The sequence below is a fragment of the Triticum aestivum genome, chromosome 5B, assembly GCF_018294505.1.
Source record: "Triticum aestivum cultivar Chinese Spring chromosome 5B, IWGSC CS RefSeq v2.1, whole genome shotgun sequence".
In the NCBI taxonomy this organism is placed as follows: domain Eukaryota; kingdom Viridiplantae; phylum Streptophyta; class Magnoliopsida; order Poales; family Poaceae; genus Triticum; species Triticum aestivum.
In genome coordinates this window covers 466,797,716-466,822,650 of record NC_057807.1, presented here as the reverse complement: position 1 = coordinate 466,822,650, position 24,935 = coordinate 466,797,716, and the positions used below count along the sequence as shown (strand labels likewise).

The following is a 24,935-nucleotide window of genomic DNA, read 5'->3' as shown; positions in this document are numbered from 1 at the left end:
CTTCCTAGGCTTCTACTGTGCGGCATGCATCGCACACTTGGGTCTTCGTGCACCCAAAAGGTGCCCGCCTTATGGGGTTACCTCCTAGAAGAAAGAAGATAGTCAACGTGGTCGTGTAGGTTTTTTTTTCAACTCGGCCTGACGGTTGAGACCTCCTTGTCGTAAACCACATCAATCGGCAGTTATGGGGCCATCAATGTTTTGGAGTCATGGGGGGTTCTTCATTGCCTAAACGAATTGTGATGGTTTTTGATTATTTTTGTAGCAGTTATGATAATTTTATGCGATTAACTCAATTATTCTAGACACGGGCCATCTGAAACAAGAGGGGTAAGTCTTGTAAGGTTGTTAGGCGTGTACCCCTTGGCTGAGCTCTAGTGAGTCAAAGGCGGCTAGGGTTTGGACGCCTCTTGTCGGCCCCGCCGCAGGTCTATCCGTCTGTTGTGGCCTTAGGCCATGGAGGCGTGGTGGATCTCGGTACTTGTAGGCGGGAGGGCTCCAGCTCTGTTTTTTAGGTGTCTTTTGTGTCTTGTGGTAAGGCCGTGGAGGCTCCCTGGAGATGGCATAATGCCCCCCCCCGTCTCGACGGTACGTCTAGCCTCGTTGGAGTGTGTCTCCGGCGGATCTCGTGAGATTTGGTTGGTGTTTGCCTTCGGTGGATTTGCTTGGATCCGGTCTTCATTCGTCTGCATGTGTATCTGCAAGTTGGATCCTTCCGATCTATGCTTTTCTTAATCGGCGGCGGTTGCTGTTCTAGTGCGCTGGTCCTATGGGGCCTTAACACAGCGACTTTTCGACTGTCTACTACAACAAGGTTTATCGGCTCCGGTGAGGAAGGGGGAATGATGACGGTGCATCTTCGGCTCGCTTCATTGATTGTAATTGTCTCTAAGTGGTCTACGGACATGGATGTAATTTTTATTTCCAGTGTCCTATATATGCACTACTATCTTGACGATTGACGAATACTACTCTCTCCGTCACATAATATAAGAACATAAAAAACGTTTTTTTATTATGGAACAGAGACAGTATATCATAAGTTTTGTCGAGAAAAAATAATCAGGGTCTGAGTTTCTGGTTTGGGTTTTTGGGTCCGTGTTTAGATGACCACCTAGCCTACTCGGCTTTGCGCCTGTATTCGATTGACACCACCCAGCCGAACTCGGCTTCGCGCCTTCGCTCCTATATACTGCGCCCTGCGTGCCTGGCTGCCTCCCCTTTCAAAGTTGGTACCGGCTGATCGATTGCGAGTTAGCAGCCACGACCGCACGAGCGTCAATTTCGCTCCAAGCTCCTCCTGCTCAACCGCGCGTTGATGGCGGGCTTCAATCTCTTCCGGCTGCGGCCGTTGGCGGAGTTGTTGCCGGAGGTCGAGGGCCCCGCGGAGGCCGTTCCTTTCCGGCGGAAGGCGGCCTACACCGCCGGCTCGCTCCTCGTCTTCCTGGCGGGCAGCCAGCTCCCGCTCTATGGGATCCACAACAGCCGGGCCGGGGCTGCCGACGACCCGCTCTACTGGGTCCACACGGCCTACGCGGCCAACCGCGGAACCGCCATGTCCCTCGGCGTTTACCCCCTCCTCATGTCCGAGTTGAGCACCCACCTCCTCCTGGGGTCAGGGGCCATTAATCCCCTCCCGGAAAACCGTCTTCTCATGTGAGCACACTACATACCCTGCCCGCTCAGCTATATATATGGATATTGCATGCATGTTCTAAGCTTTTTACGTGGACTGCAGGACCGGAGGGCTGAAGAAGGCGCTGGGGGTGTTGTTCTCCGCCGCGATGCCGGTCCGCGACGTGCTATCCGCGACCTACTTGGGCGCCGGGAGCGCGATCCTTGTCGTGCTGCAGATCTCCATTGGAAGCGTCGTTCTCATTTATCTCGACGACGCTCTTAGAAAGGGCTATGGCCTCCTTTCCGGCATCCCGTTGCTCACCTCCGCACATGTTTGGTAAGAATCAATACGCACTCAATGATATTTTCATATTGCTATTTTTTTGGATTTGTAACTAATTATTGCGTCGTGTGTATATGTACGTTCTTCAGCGCAACTCTTTTCTGGAGAGCCTTCAGAGACGGCGCACATGGAAACCTAGCGGCGATGTTTGCCTTCTTTCTGCTTGTGTGCGGATTGCAAGGCCTGCATGTCGCGTTGCCACTGACAGATGATGCGCCTGCTGCTAGGTTTCAGTCCAACTACAGCATCAGCATATCCTACCTCGCCTATGCCCCCATCATATTCCAAGCCACGCTTGTTGCATGCACATATACATTCTCAGAGGTGAGTATCTTGCATGACGATATTCACATTTTTATCAGTTTATTAGTCCCGTAGTATGTTACTATCATGTGGTTGTGGCCGGATGAGTAAAATTTATGGATGTTTTGGGTCAATATTTGGTGCAGCAATTATTTACGGTATTTGGCGGAAACAAGATCGTCAACCTGCTCAGCAAGTGGGAGAGATCTAAACGTTTTGCAGGGTTTATTCCAGTAAGCGGGGTCGCCTACTACCTAACTACGCCACCAACGTGAGTACATACATACATATATAACTTTTTTTTTGAAAGATCCATACATATATAGAACTATTGTGTGTTCTCCTTAATGCATCTGATGTATTGTGATTAAGATCTAATAACTGTTTCTCTGTGTCCATGAAATGAAGCTTGGCTGATTCAGCAAGAGACCCGGTGCACGCGTGCCTCTACGCCGCCTTGCTGCTCATGGGATGCGCCCTCATATCGACGGCCTGGTTCGGGCTGTGCAGATACTCAAGGAGGTACGTGTCTAGGTTGGTCGGGGAAAGAGTGACCGTGACGCCTGCGCGGGCCGGCTCGATTCGCCTCAGCCGATGTAAGGCCCGTGTCACCATGGTGGCCTTCGTCGTTGGACTCTGTGTCGGCGCGCTGACCCTCCTTGCGGGCTTCATGGGCGTCAGCGGCTCCGGCACTGGAATTATGCTCGCCGTCACCGGCATATACTCTTCTTGTTTCGACACCAGAGCTTCTTCTGGGATTGATGCAATTGGACTCTGACTTTAGGACTCTTGGTCTACATTAGGTGTACTAGCAGTCTGATTGTTCAGCGAGAGAAGAATAGTGGAGTAGCTAGTTGCTACTGTGCATGTATTACTAATTTGCCGCATCAAATATGTCTGGTTGGATTCTGAGGTTGGCGTAGTTGTACTTTGATTGATCAGCAAGAGTAGAACTTATATGCTAATGCTACTAGTAGAATGCCCGTGCGTTGCCACGGGCTTTTAAAATTTTTAGTGGTTGCATATACAAACATAATGCCTGTCAAATTTCACATGTGTAGAAAAGATATTTCCGGATGACATAACAATGTTGATTGGTTCTATTTATCATGGCAGCTTTATCTCTTCTTTCATTGGTTCTAAATTTAGCTTTATCTCTTTCATTGGTTCTAAATTTTCTAAACGCACACATCTTATTTCTCACTCCCCACCAACAAGATAGAATTTGCTCTTCCTTCACCCTCTTTTACCTCGGTCTACTCCTTGCTCTAGCTTTGGTATCATCACTCTAATACGTCCATACAGTTCATTGTGACATGATAAGCTAGCTCTTACTATGCTTGTCATCTGTTATTTCTATGGATAGGTAACACTCATATGTAGGTGTTTGTTTATCAACTATTTTGATTTTGGACAATCAGGCCATTCAAATAAATGATTCCTAGGATTTACTTGAGCTGAACATATTGTCATCGTCTGGTCAAACCAAGAGTAGAAAAAACAAACTGGTTTTGGGAGATGAAAACAAATGTGGTAATCATGTGTGCTGCAACAGGGGAATACATATTCTAGTGCTTCAACATTCATCATGTCTAACATATATTTTAGGATCCTCCTGCACATCACATGGGTTTGTCATGGTCATCTTATCCCATGGTGGTAACAGCCTTTTCTTCGCCCATCGTGGTCATCCTTCTGATCCTTGTTGAGTAGCTTGGTCAGCTCTTCTTCTCGAACAAACCACGGCCCCGGTGCTCCAGCAGTTGTCTCGCAAGATGGTTCATGTTGTTGTCGAGCAGCACCCATGGCCGTCGTCACCATCAACTACACCGCCACCATCAACATCTTCTCATCTTCCTCCCAAGCACATTGTAAATAATCTCAAATCATCTTACTAATTATGTTCCCTAAAAATAAAAAATGATCTAGTCAGATAAATTATCTAGTGGTCTACTTGGGGATCAATTTTAAAATAAAATAAAAATGTTGAAGTTGCAACAAAGTAAAATTACGAAACAAGTGCTCAATTGTATTCATACATTATTTGTTAGGCTAATTTAACTGCTCCTTAGAGATCACTGTAAAATTGCATCGGAGGAAAAAAATGGAAATAAACAAAATAAATTTAAATTATATAAAATTAATAAAAAAAACTATATATCGCTTGTTGTATGCATAAAAGTGGCATGTACATACAAACATATTCAATTTTGGGATCCCAAAACCCCTTCACCGTGATATACTCTACAATTTACTTCAACAAAATGGTACTTCAGTAGTGGCGTTAAGCCATCCCCAATGGAAATATACTTGCATTGACTCTAATACGGTAAAATGAAGCGCTTCCCTAAGAAACCTAGATTCTAGCACAAATTCTCGTCACAACCAATGCACATAGAATTTGTGTGAGTATAAATTGTGAATTTGTATTCTGAAAATTTTGAAAATAAAAGAACTGTATCCCCCCACCCCCCAAATGGAAGGCTAAAAAAATCACATCAATTATCTTTTTGCGGGACAGAATACACAAAATTAGTGTTTAGAAATCCCTAAAAGAAGTTGGAATATTTGCCCCCAATGCTAAGATTAAACTATTATCACACTTGGATAAAATTTGAACATAAATATTTACCACTGAACCCGAATATCTTATGGCGCCCTTTTTCTACTTATCCTCCTATGATCTAAGCAACTCCACTGGAGTATAGACCTGCCAAACAAAACAAATGTTGCATGTGGTACAGGATCAGAATCAAAAATCACAATAACCGAATTGAATTGAATTTAAAAAAATCAAACCAGCTCAAGTTCTGTTCCTGCGAGCCAAGAATGTACAGGCAACAAGAATATTTATCAAAATATAACACTGATTAAGTATTGCATGTGTCCATACTACCATGATTTACTAACAGATAGAGTTTAATAGATCATGTAGTAACGTTTTATTACAATCATGTAGTAACTTTACAGAAAAAGAACACTTGTTCGACCGGATAAATAAATAAAATCAATATAGGTTGTCATCTTCAGATGTTTTCCTTCTGGTCCATCATTGCAAGTGAAACACTACATGTCATGCAGAGAGTTGAATCATCCTTCCTAGCACCAAATTCCTCATCAGGGCGAAGTGAAGTACGCCGACCATTTACCAAGGCTTCCTTCCAGAGTTCCAGTACACAATACACTTACTTGAAGTCTAATATGAAGATGTAGCATCCGTTGAAAGCCTCTACAATTTATTCGAACCTGGAAATCACAAGATCCTCCTCGTCACCTGGAACGCCTTCCCAGTATGTTGTCGGTCCTTCTAAGCGCACCTGATCATATATGTATCAATATATAAACTAATATACTTTTAAATCTCTGAATATGATTTACCCACATATTTATCTTGAAAACAAGGCCAACTTTTCATGATTGCAGATGAAAACTTCAAAAAACAATTTAGGAAAAGCTAATGATAGCATGCATCAGCCACACTGGATTTTTTCACATCCAGTGTGGTACATCATCAGTGAAACCGTCTCATCAACAAAGGAGCCTCCTGGTTCAATGGGTCTGAGAGTTTGGGGTACAAGAAACTGAGTCCAAAAGACCTCAAAGATCTTCACAAGGTTTTCAACGCCCTGTGCGTTGCAACAGGATGCATATGCATAACTTAGTCGTTCAACACTAATCTTGTCTACCATGTGACCAAGATCCTCATGAGTATATTCTCCCCCTCCCAATCCCTCTCCTCTTCCCTCTCCCTTTCTCTCTATCCCATGCATTTCCACCTCTAAAGTAAAGAGTAAAAAATTAGGGAGTAAAAACTGAGGCAAAAACATCCAACTGGACATGACAGGCACTCAAGATGTGCAATTTGTCAGTTGTTCATACGTGCTTATAACTTGGCAAAAATAGAAGGATCTAAAATAATCTTGCAGTAAAACAATAGTATCCTTCAATATTATGTGGCTAATATCACGAGTTTTCTGACCGTGTTTCAATAACTCCATGTGTCCCAGCTACCTCTGTAGAAGGAACTCTAGAAAGTACTTCAATCCAAATAGATCCCAGCAAAAAAAATCATGGACATCAAGAAAAATGTGTATATAAAAGAACATGACAACGAAAGCAAATATGTTTTGACAGAAAAAATGTACAACATATGTGCTCCACCACAGAGGAAACACGGTACACGGGTGCTAGCGGCAGAAAGCTTTGGCGAACACCCCGTCGCCCATGTTCTTGTTGTGAGCGTGGTGACGATCTGATTGGATATGCCTAGCCTGGAAATCGCGAAATCCTCCTCGTCCCCTGGAATGCCTCTGCGGTGTACCATGGGTTCTTATGAGAGCACCTGGAATGTCTCGATATGTTAACTGATGAACTTGACAATGCAATATTATTAATTTCTGAAATCCAGCTACCTAAATATTTATCTTGTAGACCAGACCAGTTTTTAATGATTGTGGATATAAATTTTACAGAATAATTTAGGAAAAGCAAATGATAGGCTGCATCAGCTACCATTCTTTTAAAAGTAAGATAGCATATAGCAGGAAAAGAATAAAATCTTCAATTTCTGAAATCTGAAACCTAAGTACCCATATATCTACTGGGTTGGTCTGAGCTCCAAACTATATTAGCAATATCTTAGATATAGGAAAATAAAAGCATATTTCAAGTTATTACTATTGACAATAATACTCAAATATCCAAATAAAAAAATCAATTTCTGCCGGAACAATATTTTTTTGTGGGGAAACAATATCGGATATTTGAAACAATCATAAGAAAAATATTAAATCAATGTTTTCTATCATGTAGATCATATCGCAATAAGCTACTGAATTACTGGTAATTCAGGGTTTTGAGTAGAAACAGGATCCTACTGCTCAGCCAGAGGTTTGCCACTACTTTTTGTCAGTAAACATTAAGCAAACAATATAATTCAGAACCTCAAGCAAATGTATGTCTCCCTATCGGTCCTAACTGTCTACATAGACTTCCGATGAACAGGATATAATAAACTTGGTCAGGCAAGTTGGATGTACTTCCTTAAATTGATGTAGTAGCTTCTACAAAGCAGATTGTATGGAAAACACCGGATAAACTGCAAGAACGCAATTCATGTAAGGTGCAAGTAAGATGGAAAGGTGATTTGGTTCAATTACAACTTCAAGTACAGTTTAGTTTTCGCATGTACCGTGGACTGTCACCTAGAGGTCGATGTCCAAGCACCTCCGGTACTCTATCCTTGTGTGTGTGTGTGCTCATGCAGGACCTCCACGTCACCACGTCGACAGTGATCCCCCTCCCTTCCGGCGGCACAAACATCGCCTTCATGCTCTCCAGGTACCCCGCTTGGCCCTACATGTTCATAGTTCGACATCTCTCGGCGGTCCATGGCAGCGAGGGCTGCCGATCTCGTCGAGGCAGCCGAAGCGCCGTAGGCGTTGAGCATGACTTTGAGTGTGAAGGTCTCCTGGGCGAGGCCAAATTTATGCAGCGGCGCCATCACCTCCTTCCACCACGCCACATTGCCGGACCTAGTATGTGCCGCAGCATGTGTGACTTCACGGTCGGCAACATTCCCAGCTGCTTCAGTGGCTCAAACGCGGCCTCGGCCTCTGCATCCGTCCACAGTTCCATGGTGGTCAGACTCAGCATCTCATCAGAGCACCTGGAATTCGAATAATTCATACATAATGTACCTCCGTGGAGACAGGCTCTCTCATAAGCATCCACCAAGATGTTGCACGAAGCTCGGTGCAACCCATGTGCTGCATTAGGGCAAAGATCTCGATAGCGGCTTGTGGAAACCCTGTGTGGCTGAGAACAGAAATTATGTTTGCAATCACTTTTGACGGAATTCAAACCTAAAGCAACATGGACAAATTCCATTTGAATTATACATAGGTCGTTCATGGTTGATGGACGGATCACCTACCTGTAAGCCTCCATGAGGGCATTGTAGGCGTAAACGTCTGGCTCGGGCCGTCCTGCTGCCTCTCCTCGATGATTGTTTAAAATTCGATGATTAGTCAAATAATTTTTGCTATCAAAATTCATGCTTTGCTATATAATTAGTCAAATAATGTGTACTCCCTCCATCCCATATCAATTGTCGCTCAAATAGATGTGCTAGACGTATTTGAGTGCTAAATACATCAATTAATATGGGAGAGAGAAGTTCATATTACATAAAATAGACATAGTTAGATTTGTGTTCAAGCAAGCTTCCGTATGATTATGATTTGTAAGCATCGACAAATTTTTTCAAGAGATGTCTTTAGACAAAGTATGAATTTAGACAATCAAATTACACCTTATATTATGGATCTTGGTGGGTTGGGGGGGGGGGGGTACAGTATAGCCGAACAAATCAAACTAAGTGCCCCGTTCATAGTACATGCGTTGCACATTTCATAACCACCAAAAAAATTCAGCTGTATGGCACACAGTCATCATATTTTAGCAAATATTGATATACTGGCCAAAGCACGATCCATAGATATTAACTTAATACTAAATGAGTGACTTATACTGGAAAGTTTAAGTCAAAAATCTGATTAACAGTTAAATCATATCCAAATAAATGCCAGCTCTATAAAAAATTCACATAAATTAACAAATCAATAGAAAATTCAACATTGTTATCTTATTAACAGTTTAGCTTTATTTGTTACCTTGTTAATCAAAATACACAGTGGCACTGATAAGATAATTTTTGTAAGGGAAATTTTGATCGATCGAGTGATCTAGGGAATATAGCCGTCTCCAAGAAATTCTTCGACCTTGATGCTCCTTTGAGTTTCTAAATCGCGCAGCTGTAGATCAATTTGTGAACTCCATAGGACTGAACAAAAGGCATACTTCATCTGGAAAATAAAAAATCAACTGTAATGAAGAACAACAATTGTAGTGGAAAAGCAATGGTAAAGAAAAAGGAAAGCTTGTAGCTCCTAGTTGATTGCAGCGTCTGTACCGAACAAATTAGAATGCAATAACACAACACGTTAATTTGAAGAACTTGTAGGAGTTCATAGTATCTGCACATCACCCAACAGGTTTGGTATCCACAATTTTCTATATATATACTCCCTCTGTTTCTAACCAGTGAGAACAAAAATAGCCAAATTCTGGGATCCCATAAAGAAGCAAATAAAGAACACTTTTTCTCGTCTCTATATGATTGGATACACATGACTGAAATGGTACATTATATCATAACATGCTAAACAATATTTCTCCTTTATCCTTTTCATAGTTCAATCTTCAAAGAAATAGCCAATCAAAAGGTATTGAAAATGTCAAAAACGTTGGTTCAGCAAAATTTGTGAGAATATATGATAGTAACAACCAAAATAAAAAGATACCTTAGTAGCAAAATTATCTGGTTGATCCGCCTTGAAATACAATTTATGTATGTTCTAAACTACAAAGCTTATAGGGAAATTCGGCATCCCTAATTGACTCGCATAGCATGTCTCTCACAGTTGTGTACACATCATACTGTAGAAGATACCTTTAGAAGTATAGATACATGTCTCCCATTATATAGAAAAATGATGTCCAACCAATATATCTTGGTATGTGAAGTAGTGCACCAACCCAATCGATGAACAAAGAATAACATGAATATGAATAGAAATAGGAGGCTGTCTGACGTGAACATACCATCAATTCGCTCCCGGCTGCACAAGCCATCCCACCACATGGCCTCCACGAGCATGCCTTGACAGTTGTTTACTTGTTTCTTGTGCCTTTTGTATATATGAATTCAGATAGACAGATTAGGCTTGGGTCGTAGTGATATTAGTATACTGTCGATTTTGTCCTGGACGCACAAGGCATAGCTCCACACACCACATGGCATGCTTGTTGCCTTGACGGCTGTTTGCTTGCTTTGTGTGCCTTACATATATTTCAGTTCAGATTAGACATGCCTTGACAGTTCATTGTAGGTATTATACATGCCTTCGGTCATAGTCCTCATCACCTCCTATCAATGTTTTGCTCGTGTTCTATGCAGTATCCCCTGATCAGGCGAAAGTTACATATTAGTGCAAACAGAGATGACAGAAAAAGTGACCAATACAACATTTGTTGCTCCCTAGCCTCTCCATCATCCCACCCGCAGATAGAGCCACTGCCAGTTTTCCATCTGCTTCCCCTCTCTACCATGCCACCACACTGCATGCAGAGAACTACCACATATACAAGAATGAAAGAACTATATTCAGAGAAAAAACATGTGCTGCATCATCACGCAACAAGAACGCACACACAGAGCATGCACGCACGCAGCTCCCTGGCTTGCCCAACTGATGCATGCCCTGGCGTCTGCTACCCTAGGCTCCGCCCCCGAATATATTGTCGTAGGGAGAAGGGTGCAGGCAGATAGAGATAGAGAAAGAGTGGGAGGAGGAAAGGGCCTACCTTGGTCATCGTCGTCACTACCATCAAACGGAAACGAAATGGGGGAGGCGGGCGGTTCATGGGGCACCGCGGCTCTGGCGAGTTCGGATGCGGACAGTGGAGCGCAGACCGCCGGCGGCGGTCAAATCGCAGAGACGAGACGGCGGATCTTGTGCGAACGGCAGTGGCACTCCTCGCTTGCCGCAGCACCACCACATTCTGTCCACGCACGATTGCCTCCGCGCTGTCGACCCACGAATCGGGGGCCACGCCCTTGAGGCGCTCCTCGCCGGTCGCTACGCCCTGCCCTAGGGTTACGCGATCTCCTCAGCGCCGTCATCCGAATTTTGGGGGCCTCAACCAGGGCATGCCCGCTAAGGTCGACGGAGGCGGCAGATGGTGGGGAGGGGCCGCAGCGGAGGAGGTAGCGCGTTCGCGTTGCTCGTCGCCGCCGCCGCGACATACTCCGCCTCGTCCCCACCATGGTGGTAGCACGCCCGCGGTGCTCCAAGGTCTAGAGAGCAGGCGACTGCAGCCGCGGAAGCATGAGGATGGTCCAGGCCGGAGCGGAGGACCGGTGGTAGGGGAGGAGGTGGGGAGGGCACAAAGGACGAAGGAAAGGGGTGGGATGCGGGCGGGCGGGCGGCAGCGGCGGAGAAGGGGAGACGAGCTAGGGATCGAGTTGTGCATGAGAGAGGTTCTCGCTCGAGGGCATGGTGCGTGCGTGCGGGTCGTGGCCGATTTTTTTTGTTGGTTAATTTTCGTAGATAGGGTAGCGAGTTAACAGAGGTGGAAGGATGACGAAAATAAAACGGAGGTGGGAGGATGACGAAAATAAAACAGTGAAAATAAACCGCGCAGACTATTCACCAACTGCTCCATTAGGAATAGAGACTACTAGCACCGTGGGCCTGTTTGCAGCCGTGGGCTTATGTTGTCATTGTAAGGATTGCGGCTAATATGTTTAGGGCCTGTTTGCAGCGGCCGAACGTGAACGAAATTTAATAAATATGGCACATGCATCATAAAATTAAGCGTAGCTTCAAATTTGAGCAAAATTGCTCTGGCTTCTCAACTATGCGTTTAACGCATGTGAAAAACAAGTATGTTCGTCGCCATACCCCCCATATTATCGTTCTGTTTGTCGTCATGCCCAACCGGGAAGCATCTTTCCCCCGGAGAGGAATCTCAGTTGCGAGGGAGTCCTTGGAGGCAATCTATTGGAGTGCCCTCTCGTCAACAGTGCTTGCCTTGACATCCTGGACAACAACTCTAGCAATGGCAACATCAATCACAAGTGGAGTGATAGTTTCAATGCTTAGATTGAGATTTGGAGCCTACTTGAAATTAAGCTTTCCAGTAGGAAATTCACCTGGGCCAACAACCAGGTGGATCTGATCATGTCCACAATAGGTAGTAGCTACAAATCTAAGCAGAGTTCTAGAGATAGAGATATTAAAGAAGGGGAAAAGAACACTGCTTACTTTCATGCAGTGACCAATCAGAGGAGAAGGTAGACCCACATTCACTCCCTAGATGGTCCTGATGGCCCTGTCACTGACAATGCTAAGATGTTAGAAATAGCTAGCAATTTTTATAAAGACCTTTTTAAGAAAGATGAAAGAACATGGTTCCATCTAAATCATAGTTTCTTTTCTATGGAAGAAAAAGTCAAGACTGGTGAAAATGAGCTTCCGGAGGCCCCATTTACAGGAGAGGAGGTCAAGAAAGTTGTTTTGACTCCTACTCTGATGGAGCCCCAGGCCCTGATGGCATTCCTGTCTTTCTCTACCAACATTTTTGGGAGCTAATTAAGAAAGATCTGTTGGTCATGTTTGCTGACTTTCACAAGGGCAACCTGGGCATTTTTAGATTGAATTTTGTTGTGCTTTCCTTAATCCCTAAAGAAGCTGATGCTTCTTCCATGAAGAAATTTAGACCCATCAATTTATTGAATTACAGTTTTAATTTTTTTACTAAGGTACTTACAAATAGATTAGCTAAAGTTCTCCAAAGACTCATTTCTAACAACCAATCTGCCTTCTTGAAAGGGAGATACATATTAGAAAGTGTTGTTACAGCCCATGAGGTTTTGCATTCAATTCATTGTAGCAAAATATAGGGCTTGGTCCTAAAGCTAGATTATGAGAAGGCCTTTGATAAGGTCAACCTTGACTTCCTTGATGACCTCCTTAGGGCTATATGATTTGGAGGGAAATGGATTAGCTGGATCCACCAAATCACTCATGTGGGGTTTGTTGGGGTAAAAAATAACAACAATGAGAGTGAATTCTTCACCACTGGGAAAGGACTTATACAGGGGGACCCCATGTCCCCCCTTCTCTTTAACCTTTTCATGTCCCCCCCCCTTCTCTTTAACCTTGTGGTTGATGTTCTAACTAGGATGTTAATTAAAGCCTCCAATCAAGAGCTAATTGCAAGGCTCTGCCCTGATATTTGTCCTGGAGGTATTACCTGCCTTCAATATGCTAATGACACTACCCTTTTTTGGATAAAAATATTCAGCATGCTTCCAACCTTAAGATAGTTTTGAACTGCTTTGAGCAAGTCTCTGGGATGAGGATCAACTATAGTAAAAGTGAACTGATTCCCATTAATATAGATGAAGTAGAACTAGGTAGCTTTCTAGAAGTCTTGGGATGTACTAGAGGTACATTTCCCATTAAATACCTTGGGATCCCCCTCCACTATGATAAACTTAGGGGAGAGGATATCCAACCCCTAATTGATAAAATCATGAAAAGGATTGCTGGGTGGAGGGGGAAATTGCTCTTCTACAAGGGCAGGCCGATTCTCATCCAAGCCTGCCAGCATTCCTATATACTTGCTTTCCTTTTCTAAGTTCCCCAAATGGGCCATTGACTTAATTAACTCACAAATGGCCAACTGTTTGTGGAATGATTGTGGAGGACATAAAAAACTGCATCTAGCTAATTGGAAGTTGGTTCGTATGAAAAAAGAATTTGGTGGTTTGGAGATCCCTAACCTCCAAGAGGTCAAAACCTCTGTCTCATTGGATCTTGGATTAAAAGATACTATGAGGGAGAGGGGAAACCCTAGAAAGCTATGATAGATAAGAAATATATGGATGGCAAACCAAATGTTTTTGCCATCGGCCACACCCAAAAAAACTTCTAGATTTTGGAAAGGAGTTCAATCCATTACTCAAGCCCTTAAATTCGGGTACAAATGGAAAGTGGGTAATGGGGATAGAACCAAGTTTTAGGAAGACACTTGGTTTAGCACTTCCCCTCTAGTTGTGCATTATTGGTCTATCTACATGATCTGTAATGAACAAACTAAGTGCATAGGTGAAGTGTGGGATGGTACCACCCTTTAACCCACGTTTCGCAGGAATTTTAGTTATAGGCTCAGGGAGCAATGGTACCAGCTGCTGGAAATTGCTAGAAGTATCTGAGGATGTTGATTCTCTTATCTGGCAATTGGAAAACAAAGGGGTTTACTCTTCTAGCTCTTTGTGCCATGTTATTAACTTTAGAGGTGTGCAACCAGTTTTTGTCCCGGCAGTGTGGAAGCTCCATGTCCCCCCTAAAATCCATGTCTTTCTCTGGTTGTTTTCTAACAATAAGCTAATGACTAGAGATAACCTAAGGAAGAGACACATCATCAAGCCTCTTGACTGTGTGTTCTGTGCAAAGGAAGAATCTAGCTTACATCAGGTTTTTGATTGCATATAGTTGCTAAGTTGATGTGGTCATTTGTTAGTGATCATTTCGACATCTCTGAGTAGCCAAATTCTGGATTTCCAACAAGAAAAACTCTGCTTCAAACACCATTTGTGCGTATGTCCTGTGGTGTCTGTGGAAAAATAGGAACTCTATGATTTTTAACAACACCACTTGGATATCTGTCACTTATGATTTTTAACAACACCACTTGGATATCTATCACTCAGGTGTAGAGGTTGGTCCTCATAACCCTCAGATCTTGGGAGATCCTGACACCAGTACATGGCAAAGAAAAAATGGAGGATTTCCTGACACCAGTACATGGCAAAGAAAAAATGGAGGATTTCCTGAAGGCCCTGACAGCTTACATGCAATTGCCACCAAGGATGACGAGTGGCTGAGGGAGAAGAAAGCTTCAGACGATGGGTAGCTGAATGCTGGAGTAAGCTCAGGATCTCGGACGAAGACGACAGCTTCCAGTCTCCAATCAAGGAGCGAGCTCCTAGAGACAAAAACACAATGGGCAGCCCAGTCTCCGTCCTCACCGTCTGCTGGCCTCCGCAGGCTACCACACCACCACCGCTGAAGTTCAGGAAAGCGTGCAAAGTGATCGTGATCTGATGAGAAAGCAATATCATATATTTCTCTCGTCCTCCCCCTAGGGGTAGGAGTTCAGGAAAAGCGTGCGAAGCGATCGTGATCTGATGAGAAAGCAATATCATATATTTCTCTCGTTCCCCCCCTAGGGGTAGGGTAGTTCATGTTGAGTCCTGCGTGCTGACAGTTTCGTTTTCATTTTCCGCTGCTCTGTAGCTTTATTTTCCTGCTGAACTGCTCTTTCAGCTGATGTGTCGTCACAGAACTTTTGGTTTCATTATGGTAATGGAGCTGGGGAGAAGCCTCCCTGTTCATCTAAAAACAACTCTAGCATCGACATCCCATAAGCACCTGTAAATGTGGAACCTCTGCACCAAGTAGTTCATCCACGGATTGCATGCAAGATAAACATCACACAATATAGCAATGATGAGTGGCATTATAAAATTAAACCTAGATACAGAAGTAAACAGAACAGGGTATAACCTAAATAATAGCTCCAAATGACACTCTAATTGTGGCTCAATCAAGCCCAGCAGTGAGACTTCCAGCAACCAATAAACAGTGCAATGTGGGGCAAGCTACAAAGAAACATAGATCATGAAATTTTCAGTCGTTTAGATTTAGAATGTACGAGTATATATGTGTGTAAACTATCAATAACCGGAAGACTGAACATGTCACAGTAACTGAAAAGACTGGTGTCCCTCTCAAGTCTCAACCATTCATTGACACTATGGAGAAACACATCAGATATTTCTATACACAGTGAACAGTGCAAGCTTAGAAAGAACACACCAAAGCAGATGCATAATCAAATAGTTATTTTTTTGCGTAACTTTATAAAGCTAAGTAGATGGATGAGCTGGCAGCACAGCATTATTTTCCCCTGCGACCAAGATAATTGCATTCCTGTTATGAAGCAATGTGTTGATGAGCCTAAATAGTAAATTAGGACCTCTTGCAACTCAAAAACCACACATTGCCATTATGTGGTATAATGAAACCAGATACATACTTGTGTGAGGTTTTGCATAGTATACATCACAATTGTTTCTCACGAGTACAAAAATGCAATCAGTTCATAGCAACCTAAGCCACAACCATGAACTGATGGTTCATAGCCCATAGACATGTGAAAAACTCAGCACAGTGAGGCCTTTGGTAGGAAAAGGTAGGGACCACTCTTATTTTGCTTCTGCTTAAAATCTAGAATAACATAATGTTAGCCAAACTCTCTATGTAACGAAATCATATGCAACTCTGATGTGAACGCATCTGATCATTGTCATTTAACAATTTATATGCCGTAGCAATATTTGACCATAAAAGGTAACCAGGTAGTAAAGGATTTCCTGGCAGCCCAATCATACCTAAAGAAAGAGGGGGTAAAATACTAAGTGGAGAGATTCCTTACGTGAGGATGAGTAGATCAAGAAGGGCTAGTCCATACCGACAAATAAGTTGGCTGCCAGAGTCTTCGTAGCTCCAAGAAAACTTGAGTAATGGCAGCCCAGGAAGTGAATAAAAAATGATTGTCCTGGAAAAGATATCTCGATTCAGTCAAGAGTTATAAAAAGAATCATATGACATCTCTAGCTAGAATTAATTGTTACAACAGTATACGTTTACAATGACCAAAAAAGTGTGCCTGTATGGAACTATCAGGATGGTGAATTTAGTAAACCGACAGAAAGCAATTCTCACACATTTCCTTTAAAGAACAAAGAACAAAATGTGATCTTCCTTCGGGAAGGGTGTATAAAGTAGCACTAGACAGAGCTTTGAATTAGAAAATTGAAGATCATCAAGTAAAATAAACACACAGCTTACCACCATCATTAGCAAAGGTCCGTGTCTCGGAACTCAGAAAAATATAATGCAATTTTTGTAGCACAGAAAGTGTCTTCTAAGTAATATTAAAACAAACACATAGCTCACGACCATCACTAGCAAGGTCCGTGTTTTCAGAAAACATGAGTAGCACTACATTTTCTAAGTATTAGTTTTCTATTTTCTGGTTATGTTTGTTCATATTATGCTACCATCCACTGAAAATTTTAGCAAAATTGGCATGCTTTCCTAACCGGTGGCAATCCTTTAGCAAAGGAACAAAATATCAAGGAGCGCATGAGAAGACTAGATAAACAATTATATTGCCACAGTCCTAAGGTTACCTTCGGAATGCATCCCCAAATCAATACGGTGCAATCTCCTCTTCAAATCTAGTAGCTCTGGAAATGGGAGGAACTCCGTGCCGTCAGATCCAACACCAGCAAGCTCCGTGCTGTTCCTGGACCGCGAAGTAGGCAAACGAAACCAGGCACCAAATAGCAGATAGTGAAGAAAGGAGAGCAATGCACCATGAGAAAAAGAGGCAAACTATGGTGTGAGAAGCACCAGGCATACGCAGCAACGATGGAGGAGAGGCATGCCTAGGCTGCAGTGATGTATGAATAGGCGGTGTTGACACTAATAGAGGCCACAGCAATAGCTGCCAAGAGTTGGCCAGAACTGCAATAGGCAAGCGAAGACGGCAGGAAAGGAGAACGACACAACCAGTGAAGCAAAACCTACAGGCATGAACACAAGGATAGCTCAAATCAGAATCGCTTCAAACATATGGTAAGAAACAATAAAATCAGTTGCAATTCTAAGTATTAGAATTAGATAAATTGGTCCTTGCAATTCCGAGTAACTATATCTATATGTATTAATCACACTGATTGACAAATAAAGGCAGTTGCAATTCTCTCACCTGTAAATGAAGAAAAGTCAATTTCAGCTATCGTGTGTCATGCTCAAACTCATAGTAGAGCTGACCTTCCTTCACAGTTGTACACACCTGCATCGAGATAATCACATCAAAACATGTAAAATCGAACAAAAGCAAAGTACTCTGTTGGTCTATATTAAATTCCATGGGCCTGCAAACGCTTCTTATCATACCGTTGGTTGCATTGTGGTGCTGACTACCTCTTGCTTTCCAGATCTCGCTGAAACAGTGGTTGTACATGGGAGCAGTTAATCATCGGGCTGAAGAGAGTATTGTGCTGCCAAATAGTACAACTATCAAACACATGGATGCAATAACTATTAGTAGAGTCCATTGCATAACAAAAATTAATTCCATATGCTAATCACGGCGCTCCACCAAACACTAATTTGAAGCCTAGAAGTTATACAATCTGTTCTTACATACGTAGGTAGCACTGGGCTGGTACTCATTCTCACATGCTGCACTGATGCCAATGGGGGAGGGGGAATCTACCTCTAAAATTCAGACTAACACTTGTTAGATCATCTTTATTTCATAATTCTTACTCGAGTCTTATTTAAATCAACTTCACATGAATAAGTTAGTCCACTCTAAACTGGTGCAGCCGTGCAGCATGTGCATAATTCCATCAGGTCTCAGAAAGAAGTACAGCAAGCTTCAGCACTGATTATTCACATCAAGAAAATTGCTCTTGACATATTAGTATTGAGGAACTGATTATCCCCCAGATCATCATCGTCAGGCTACTAAAAAATACTAAGAAATGTGAGGAACTAATTTCAATAACAATAGCATGAATCCGTGGGGCTGTAAAGGTTTCTTCCGGAGAAGAAATGTTTGAAGGCTGCTCACCAGGGGTAGTCCGGGAGACGAAGCCCAGGAGGACTGATGGGGAGCGGCCGCCGCTGGTTGAGCCGCCTAGGCCGCTCCAGCACGAGGGGAAAGGGGGGAACAAGGGGGCAGCCTGCCGCCGAGTGGGTGGAGGGCGCAAGTCCCGGCGCCGTTGGTCCTCGGCTACCACGGTGGCCTAGATGGGCGGCCACGCTCCCCTTGCCACGACGCGCCGGAGACGTGCGCTCGCTGCGCCGCCGGATCCCCGCCGCCCCGGGCCGCCCTGGCCCCTGACCCAAGGGCCTTGGATCTGCTTGGCCCGCACCCAACCCTCTCACCCATGTCCATGTGCCAGCACGAATTCCCCATCCATATTCTGTTCGGTTATATAAAGACCGTTGGCCTTCCTACCCACGCCCTCGGCCCTCCTCGTCGTATTTCCACCGCCAGTCCACCACCACCGCGCGCTGACTCCCGAGTTCCACCACCACCATCGACCCATGGAGGAGATCGGCGAGGCGGTCGACATCCCCGTCGACCCCGTCCACCCCTTCGCCGGCCAGCCGGGCGTGGCTGGCCTGGGGCGCGCGCTGGTGGTGACCGCGCCCGACGATGCCGTCGTTTCACCACCGCAGTCCCCCGAGACCCTAGCCACCGTGGCCGACGACAATACCGGAGATTCGACCTTCGTCCCCATCGACTCTTTCCACACCTTCGCCGACCAGCCGGGCGTGGCTGGTCAGGGGACCGCGCCCGAGCCCGACGGTTTCCTCGCTCCAACACCGGGGCTCTCCCTGCCCTCAGCCACCGTTGCCGACGGCAAGATCGGCTTCTCCGTCGACGCCTTCTTCCCCTTCGCCGGTCAGGGCGCCGTGGTGGGGGTGACCACGCCCAAGCCCGACGATGTCCTCGCTCCACCTACGGGGCTCCCCCTACCCCTAGCCACCGTGGACGAGAGCGCCGACCCCGTCGACGCCATCCGCCCCTTCGCCGGGCAGCAGGGCATGGCTGTGGCTGGTCAGGGCGCCGTGGTGGGGGTGACCACGCCCAAGCCCGACGATGTCCTCGCTTCACCACCGGGGCGCCCCCTACCCCGAGCCACCGTGGACGAGCGCAAGAAGATCGCCGACTCCGTCGACGCCTTCCGCCCCTTCGCCGGGCAGCCGGGCGTGGCTGGTCAGGGGCGCGCGGTGCCCGACGACGACGACGTCCTCTTTCCTCTACCGCGACTAGCCCCTACCACTAGCCACAATGGCCGACGCCAGGCTCGTGGGCTGATCGTCTGGCGCCGCCCGGGATGCGCCCAGTGGAGGGTCCAGGCGGATGGTTCCGGCGGAGGAGTCGATTGGGTGGCCGGCGCGGAGGCTGCCGCGGCCGAGGCCGATCCAGATGCGCTGCTCGACGCTTACGCGGGATTGGGGCAGCACATCCCGGATTTCGGCGACCTCGACGACATTCTTACAGCGTTTTTGCTCAACTCTTTCCTCAAGTTCGTCACGATCCTAGCAGCCATCGCAGTAGTATACTTTGCAGGTGTCCTAGCGTCTCTGCTAGCGAGGTGATGTAGAGCGTACATGGTAAGGCTGGTGGGATACTGGGAGGTAGAGTTTGGTGTTTTCTGGAGAATCTTCCAAACAGCCAACTGTCTGTTGATAGACAACTATACGGTTTCCATTGTAGCTTTGGCAACAATAGTCATTGAGTAGTCCATTGGTAATTCATTTGATTCATATGCTTCAACATCGTAGTTTCAAATTACTACAAAATAATGTTGTGCCTATGTTCGGAATCTAAGATTTACTACTCGACCGGCTTCCCGCCATCAGTGCCACTACTGGGAGAACTTTGTTTGCCTAGTGTATAGCTGTTTGAAACATGTATTGGTACATAATCAAACAACTTTTGATCATGTATGGATGCCGCCGATACCCGACAAATCATAGGGGTTTCGTCAAGTTGTATATAGGTTACATTCAAGTTATGTATTCATGGAGATTCCATCAAATAGAGTTACATAAGTTGTTTCTCCACACACGTTTCATAGACGATCCATCATAGTTATCATGATTTCCATTACCCACATATTTGTTTCATAAACGTTTCATCAAGTTTAAAACATGTATGGATCTAGATTAAACAACTCTGAAACATATAGGTTTGTAGAGATTCCACCAACTTCATATAGAGGTTACATCGAAGTTTTATATTCAAGAATGAAACATGCATGGATCTAGATTTCATCTTGATAAAGTTATATATAGATTTCATCAAGTTTTAAACATGCATCGCTATAGAAGAAACAACTCTGAAACATGTATGGATATAGACAAAACAACTTTGAAACATGTATGGATATAGATAAAACAACTTTGAAACATCCATGGAACTAGAAGAAACAACTTTAAATCATGTATTGATTTTGGAAGAATCTGATGAATCGTGACCAAACCTTATGGATATGACGACTGATTGTCGTCTTTGCTCTCTTGAAGTGGTACCATTGTTTGTTTTAATTTTCCTCTTCGCTTTCTTGTAGTACTAAAAGCTTGGATGTATGCCTTGCTAAGAAGTAGAGGTTTAGTTTGCGAAGTGGTGTTTAGATCCATGTCTGCTGATTTTGTTTCGTTATTTCTAGCATATCCATGGAAATAGAAGTTCTTATGCACTAGTAGAAAAGGGGGCAATGGTCCAGGCCGGGTCAGCCCATTAGTCCCGGTTCAGTCCAGATCCGGGACCCATGGGGGTATTGGACCCGGTTCGTGAGCCCCGGGGCCCGGCCGGGCCACGTGGGCCATTGGTCCCGGTTCGTCTGGACCTTTTGGTTCCGGTTGGTGGGACGAACCGGGACCAATGGGCCTCGCTCCTGGCCCACCACCATTGGTTCCGGTTTGTGGCTTGAACTGGGACCAAAGGCTTCCCATTAGTCCCGGTTCATGCCACAAACCGGGACTAAAGATTTGGTCCTCGTTGCGGTCAGAGTTTAGTCCCACCTCGCCAACCGAAGGGCGCTCACACCGGTTTATAAGCCCCTCCCTCTCTGCCTTGTTGAGCTCCTCTCAAAGTGAAAATAGATGCCCTTATACAGGGAATTTGACCTAAATTCATACTGAATTTCTCTGAAATTCATAGAAATTTATTATGAATTTAGGTTGAATTCTCTCTATAGGCGCATCTATGCTCATTTTTTTTTAGTAAAGTTAATCACAAGCTTGTGATTCACACAAATTTCAAAGAATTTAAATTTTAACTATTCATGCCACCATCCGGTTCATGCCACCAACCGGGACCAATTATATGCCTACATATACCATGCCAAAATGAAAGAGAGGCGCAATGCTCACCTGCATGTTGCTTAGCTTCAGGCCAACGTGCAGGTGAGCACTGCGCTTCTCCCTTCATCGTCTCTACACTCAGGGCTTATAAACCGTTGCGAGTGCCTCTCGCTTGGCGAGGTGGGACTAAAAAACAGCTGCAGAAAGAATCAACTAAAAAACTCTTTTACCGATTCATGCCACGAACCGGTACTAAAAGGTGCTCGTGGGGCACCAGCCTTAAAACCTGTAGCAAATAAAATGCCTTTGTAACAGTCTTAGAACTGATACTAAAGGAATCAACTAAAAAGCTTTTATGAACCTCTAGTATTATTGAAACTAAAATTATATAGAATTTTGTTACAAACTTTAAAAGCAAAAAGAATTACCATAAAAGAAAATAAATAAGTAATTAGAATTTTGTTACAAACTTTAAAAGCAAAAAGAATTATCATAAAAGAAAATAAATAAGTAATTAGAATTCTGTTCAAAACATTAAAAGCAAAAAAGAATTATCATAAAAGAAAATAAATAAGTAATTAGAATTCTGTTCAAAACATTAAAAGCAAAAAGAATTAACATAAAAGAAAATAAATAAGTAATTAGAATTCTGTTCAAAACATTAAAAGCAAAAAGAATTATCATAAAAGAAAATAAATAAGTAATTAGAATTTTGTTACAAACTTTAATAGCAAAAAGAATTATCATAAAAGAAAACAAATAAGTAATTAGAATTCTGTTCAAAAAATTAAAAGCAAAAAGAATTATCATAAAAGAAAATAAATAAGTAATTAGAAACAAAAAAGAAAGCAAAAAAACTGGGAAAAATTAAAAAAAGTGCCACCTAGAGGGCCACCACGGCCTGCATACGACTAAAAACCCATAACTAGGGCCAGGATGCAGGCCCGCAGTAGGCCCAATAGGCCCACAAGCACAGAGAGTGATTTTAGGCCCGTAAGCCTGCAGTGGAGAGGAGCTCGAGAGGGCAGCGGGACTGGGGCTTATAAACCACTCTGGAGCTCCCTCAGCTAGCGAGGTGGGACTAAACTTTCGTGCCGCGACACGGGCAGCACAAGGCCTTTAGTCCCGGTTGGTGGCACCAACCGGGACTAAAGGGCTGCTTTGGTACCGGTTGGTGGCACCAACCGAGATCAATGACCCACCTTTAGTCCCGGTTTGTGCCACCAACCGGGACTAAAGGCCTCTACTTCCCGCCCTTTGGGCTGCTGAAAAGAGGCCTTTGGTCCCGGTTGGTGGCACCAACCGGGACTAAAGGGGTCATTGGTCCCGGTTGGTCTCACGAACCGGGACCAATGCTCTGCCTATATAAGCAACACTCGTGGAATTTTGGTTCAGTTCGTTCTTCCCCGCCAGCCCGACGCCGCCAAGCTGCCCGTCGTATCCGCCTCACCGTCGCCGTTGTCGCCCCGCGCCGCCCCGATTGACGCCGTCGCCGCCCCCCGCCCCGCGACGCCGCCGGCCCCTGCCCGTCGCCGCGCCGCGCCGCGCCGCCCCGACCCGCCCCGCCCCTGCCCGTCGCCGCGCCGCGCCGTCCCGCCCCGTGCCGCACCTCGCCATCGCCGTCGCCGTCCTCGACACCGTCGCCGTGAGCAACTAATTAATTTGATGTTAGTAGTAGTTAATTGAGTTAGATCTTGTTAGATTTTTTTGTAGTTCATAGTTTTTTTTGTTAGATGTGTAGTAATTTAGATGTGTAGTTCATAGATTTTTCTGTTAGATTTTTTTTTTCATATTGTGTAATTAATTTGTTCATATTGTGTTAGATTTTTTTATGATTTTTTTCTGTTGTAATTTAGATGTCAAATTTAGATGTCAATTTTTTTTCATATTGTGTAAGTAATTTAGATGTCAATTTTTTTTCATATTGTGTAAGTAATTTAGATGTCAAATTTTTATGATTTTTTTCTGTTCATAGAATTTTTATGATTTTTTCTGTTGTAATTTTGTTCATAGAATTTTAATGATTTTTTGTTCGTAGTATTTTCTTTGTCAATTTATTGTGTATGTATAGGAAAATTGTGAATGATATAAGTCATTTATGAATATGTTAAAAAATAAGAAGAGAAAGTGTTTAATATAATTAGTTAGAAAAATAATAGAACTATAGTTAAACTAGTTTATTTTTTGTAAGTACTACTTTATTTTATTTATAGTAAGTGCTTCATATATAGTTGAATTAGCTAGTTGATTTAATAAACTACTTTATTTAACGATATATAGAAGTAGTTCCCGCATCGACGTCGGCGATGCCTATCCCGCATCCTCGTCGTCATCGACTCGGTGGTGGAGGCCTGTTTGATCAGGACCATGTACGGGACTGAGCTCCGCCGGGCTGGTATTGGGAGGTGCTACCTTCCGGGGGACGTAGGTTGGTGAGGAGGCAGCCCGTTGTTGACCCGATTCTTGTTTGGTGGCGGTCGCGTGGGCCAGTGACGGTGCCGGGGCTTCCGGACACCGCGGAGGTGGTACATCATCGTGTTAGCGAGGAGAACGAGCACGTCCGTCGCTACATGGTTGCATTGGAGGGCAGGTTCGACAATACCTGGCAGGTTCTTCAGGGATCTCACTGGAGCTATGATCCTGTGATGGTTCCTTATCTTTGGGTGTCCACCGCCCGTGACGATACCCGTCGGGCGCTACGGTTCTAGCTGTATTAGTGATGCTATATGTATGATAGTATTCGAGGAGTATTAGTGATAATATTTGACGATGTACGGACACAAAAGATGATGTACTTTTGCTTATAATTGAATGCATGCTAATTTGAATACTACTTTATTTTATGATTTGGTTTGGCTTATTGAATGCTCATATTGGAAAAGTACTCCTACTTTGAATGCTAAAATTGGAGAGCACTATGCAGAAATCTAGGAGCCCCCTCCATCATCCACGTCGTCGTGGGGGTAGCTTCTCCTTCATTCCCGTGTGCTAGACAATTTGGTGTAATAATGCACTCGAGAATGAAAGGAGGAGCTACGTACCATCACCGATAGTCAACCCGTGATTAATAATAATGA

The 24,935-nt window shown here is 44.2% G+C and overlaps 1 protein-coding gene across 1 annotated transcript; it reads left to right on the top strand.

Moving 5' to 3' along the window:
- The first annotated feature begins 1,225 nt into the window (after window positions 1-1,225).
- On the top strand, window positions 1,226-3,345 carry LOC123116457 (protein transport protein Sec61 subunit alpha). The gene is made up of 5 exons (XM_044537409.1): window positions 1,226-1,656; window positions 1,739-1,954; window positions 2,050-2,284; window positions 2,410-2,534; window positions 2,672-3,345. Exons 1-5 carry the CDS (start codon window positions 1,319-1,321, stop codon window positions 3,039-3,041), a joined length of 1,284 nt encoding a protein of 427 aa, XP_044393344.1. The 5' UTR covers window positions 1,226-1,318; the 3' UTR covers window positions 3,042-3,345.
- Window positions 3,346-24,935: the final 21,590 nt, after the last annotated feature.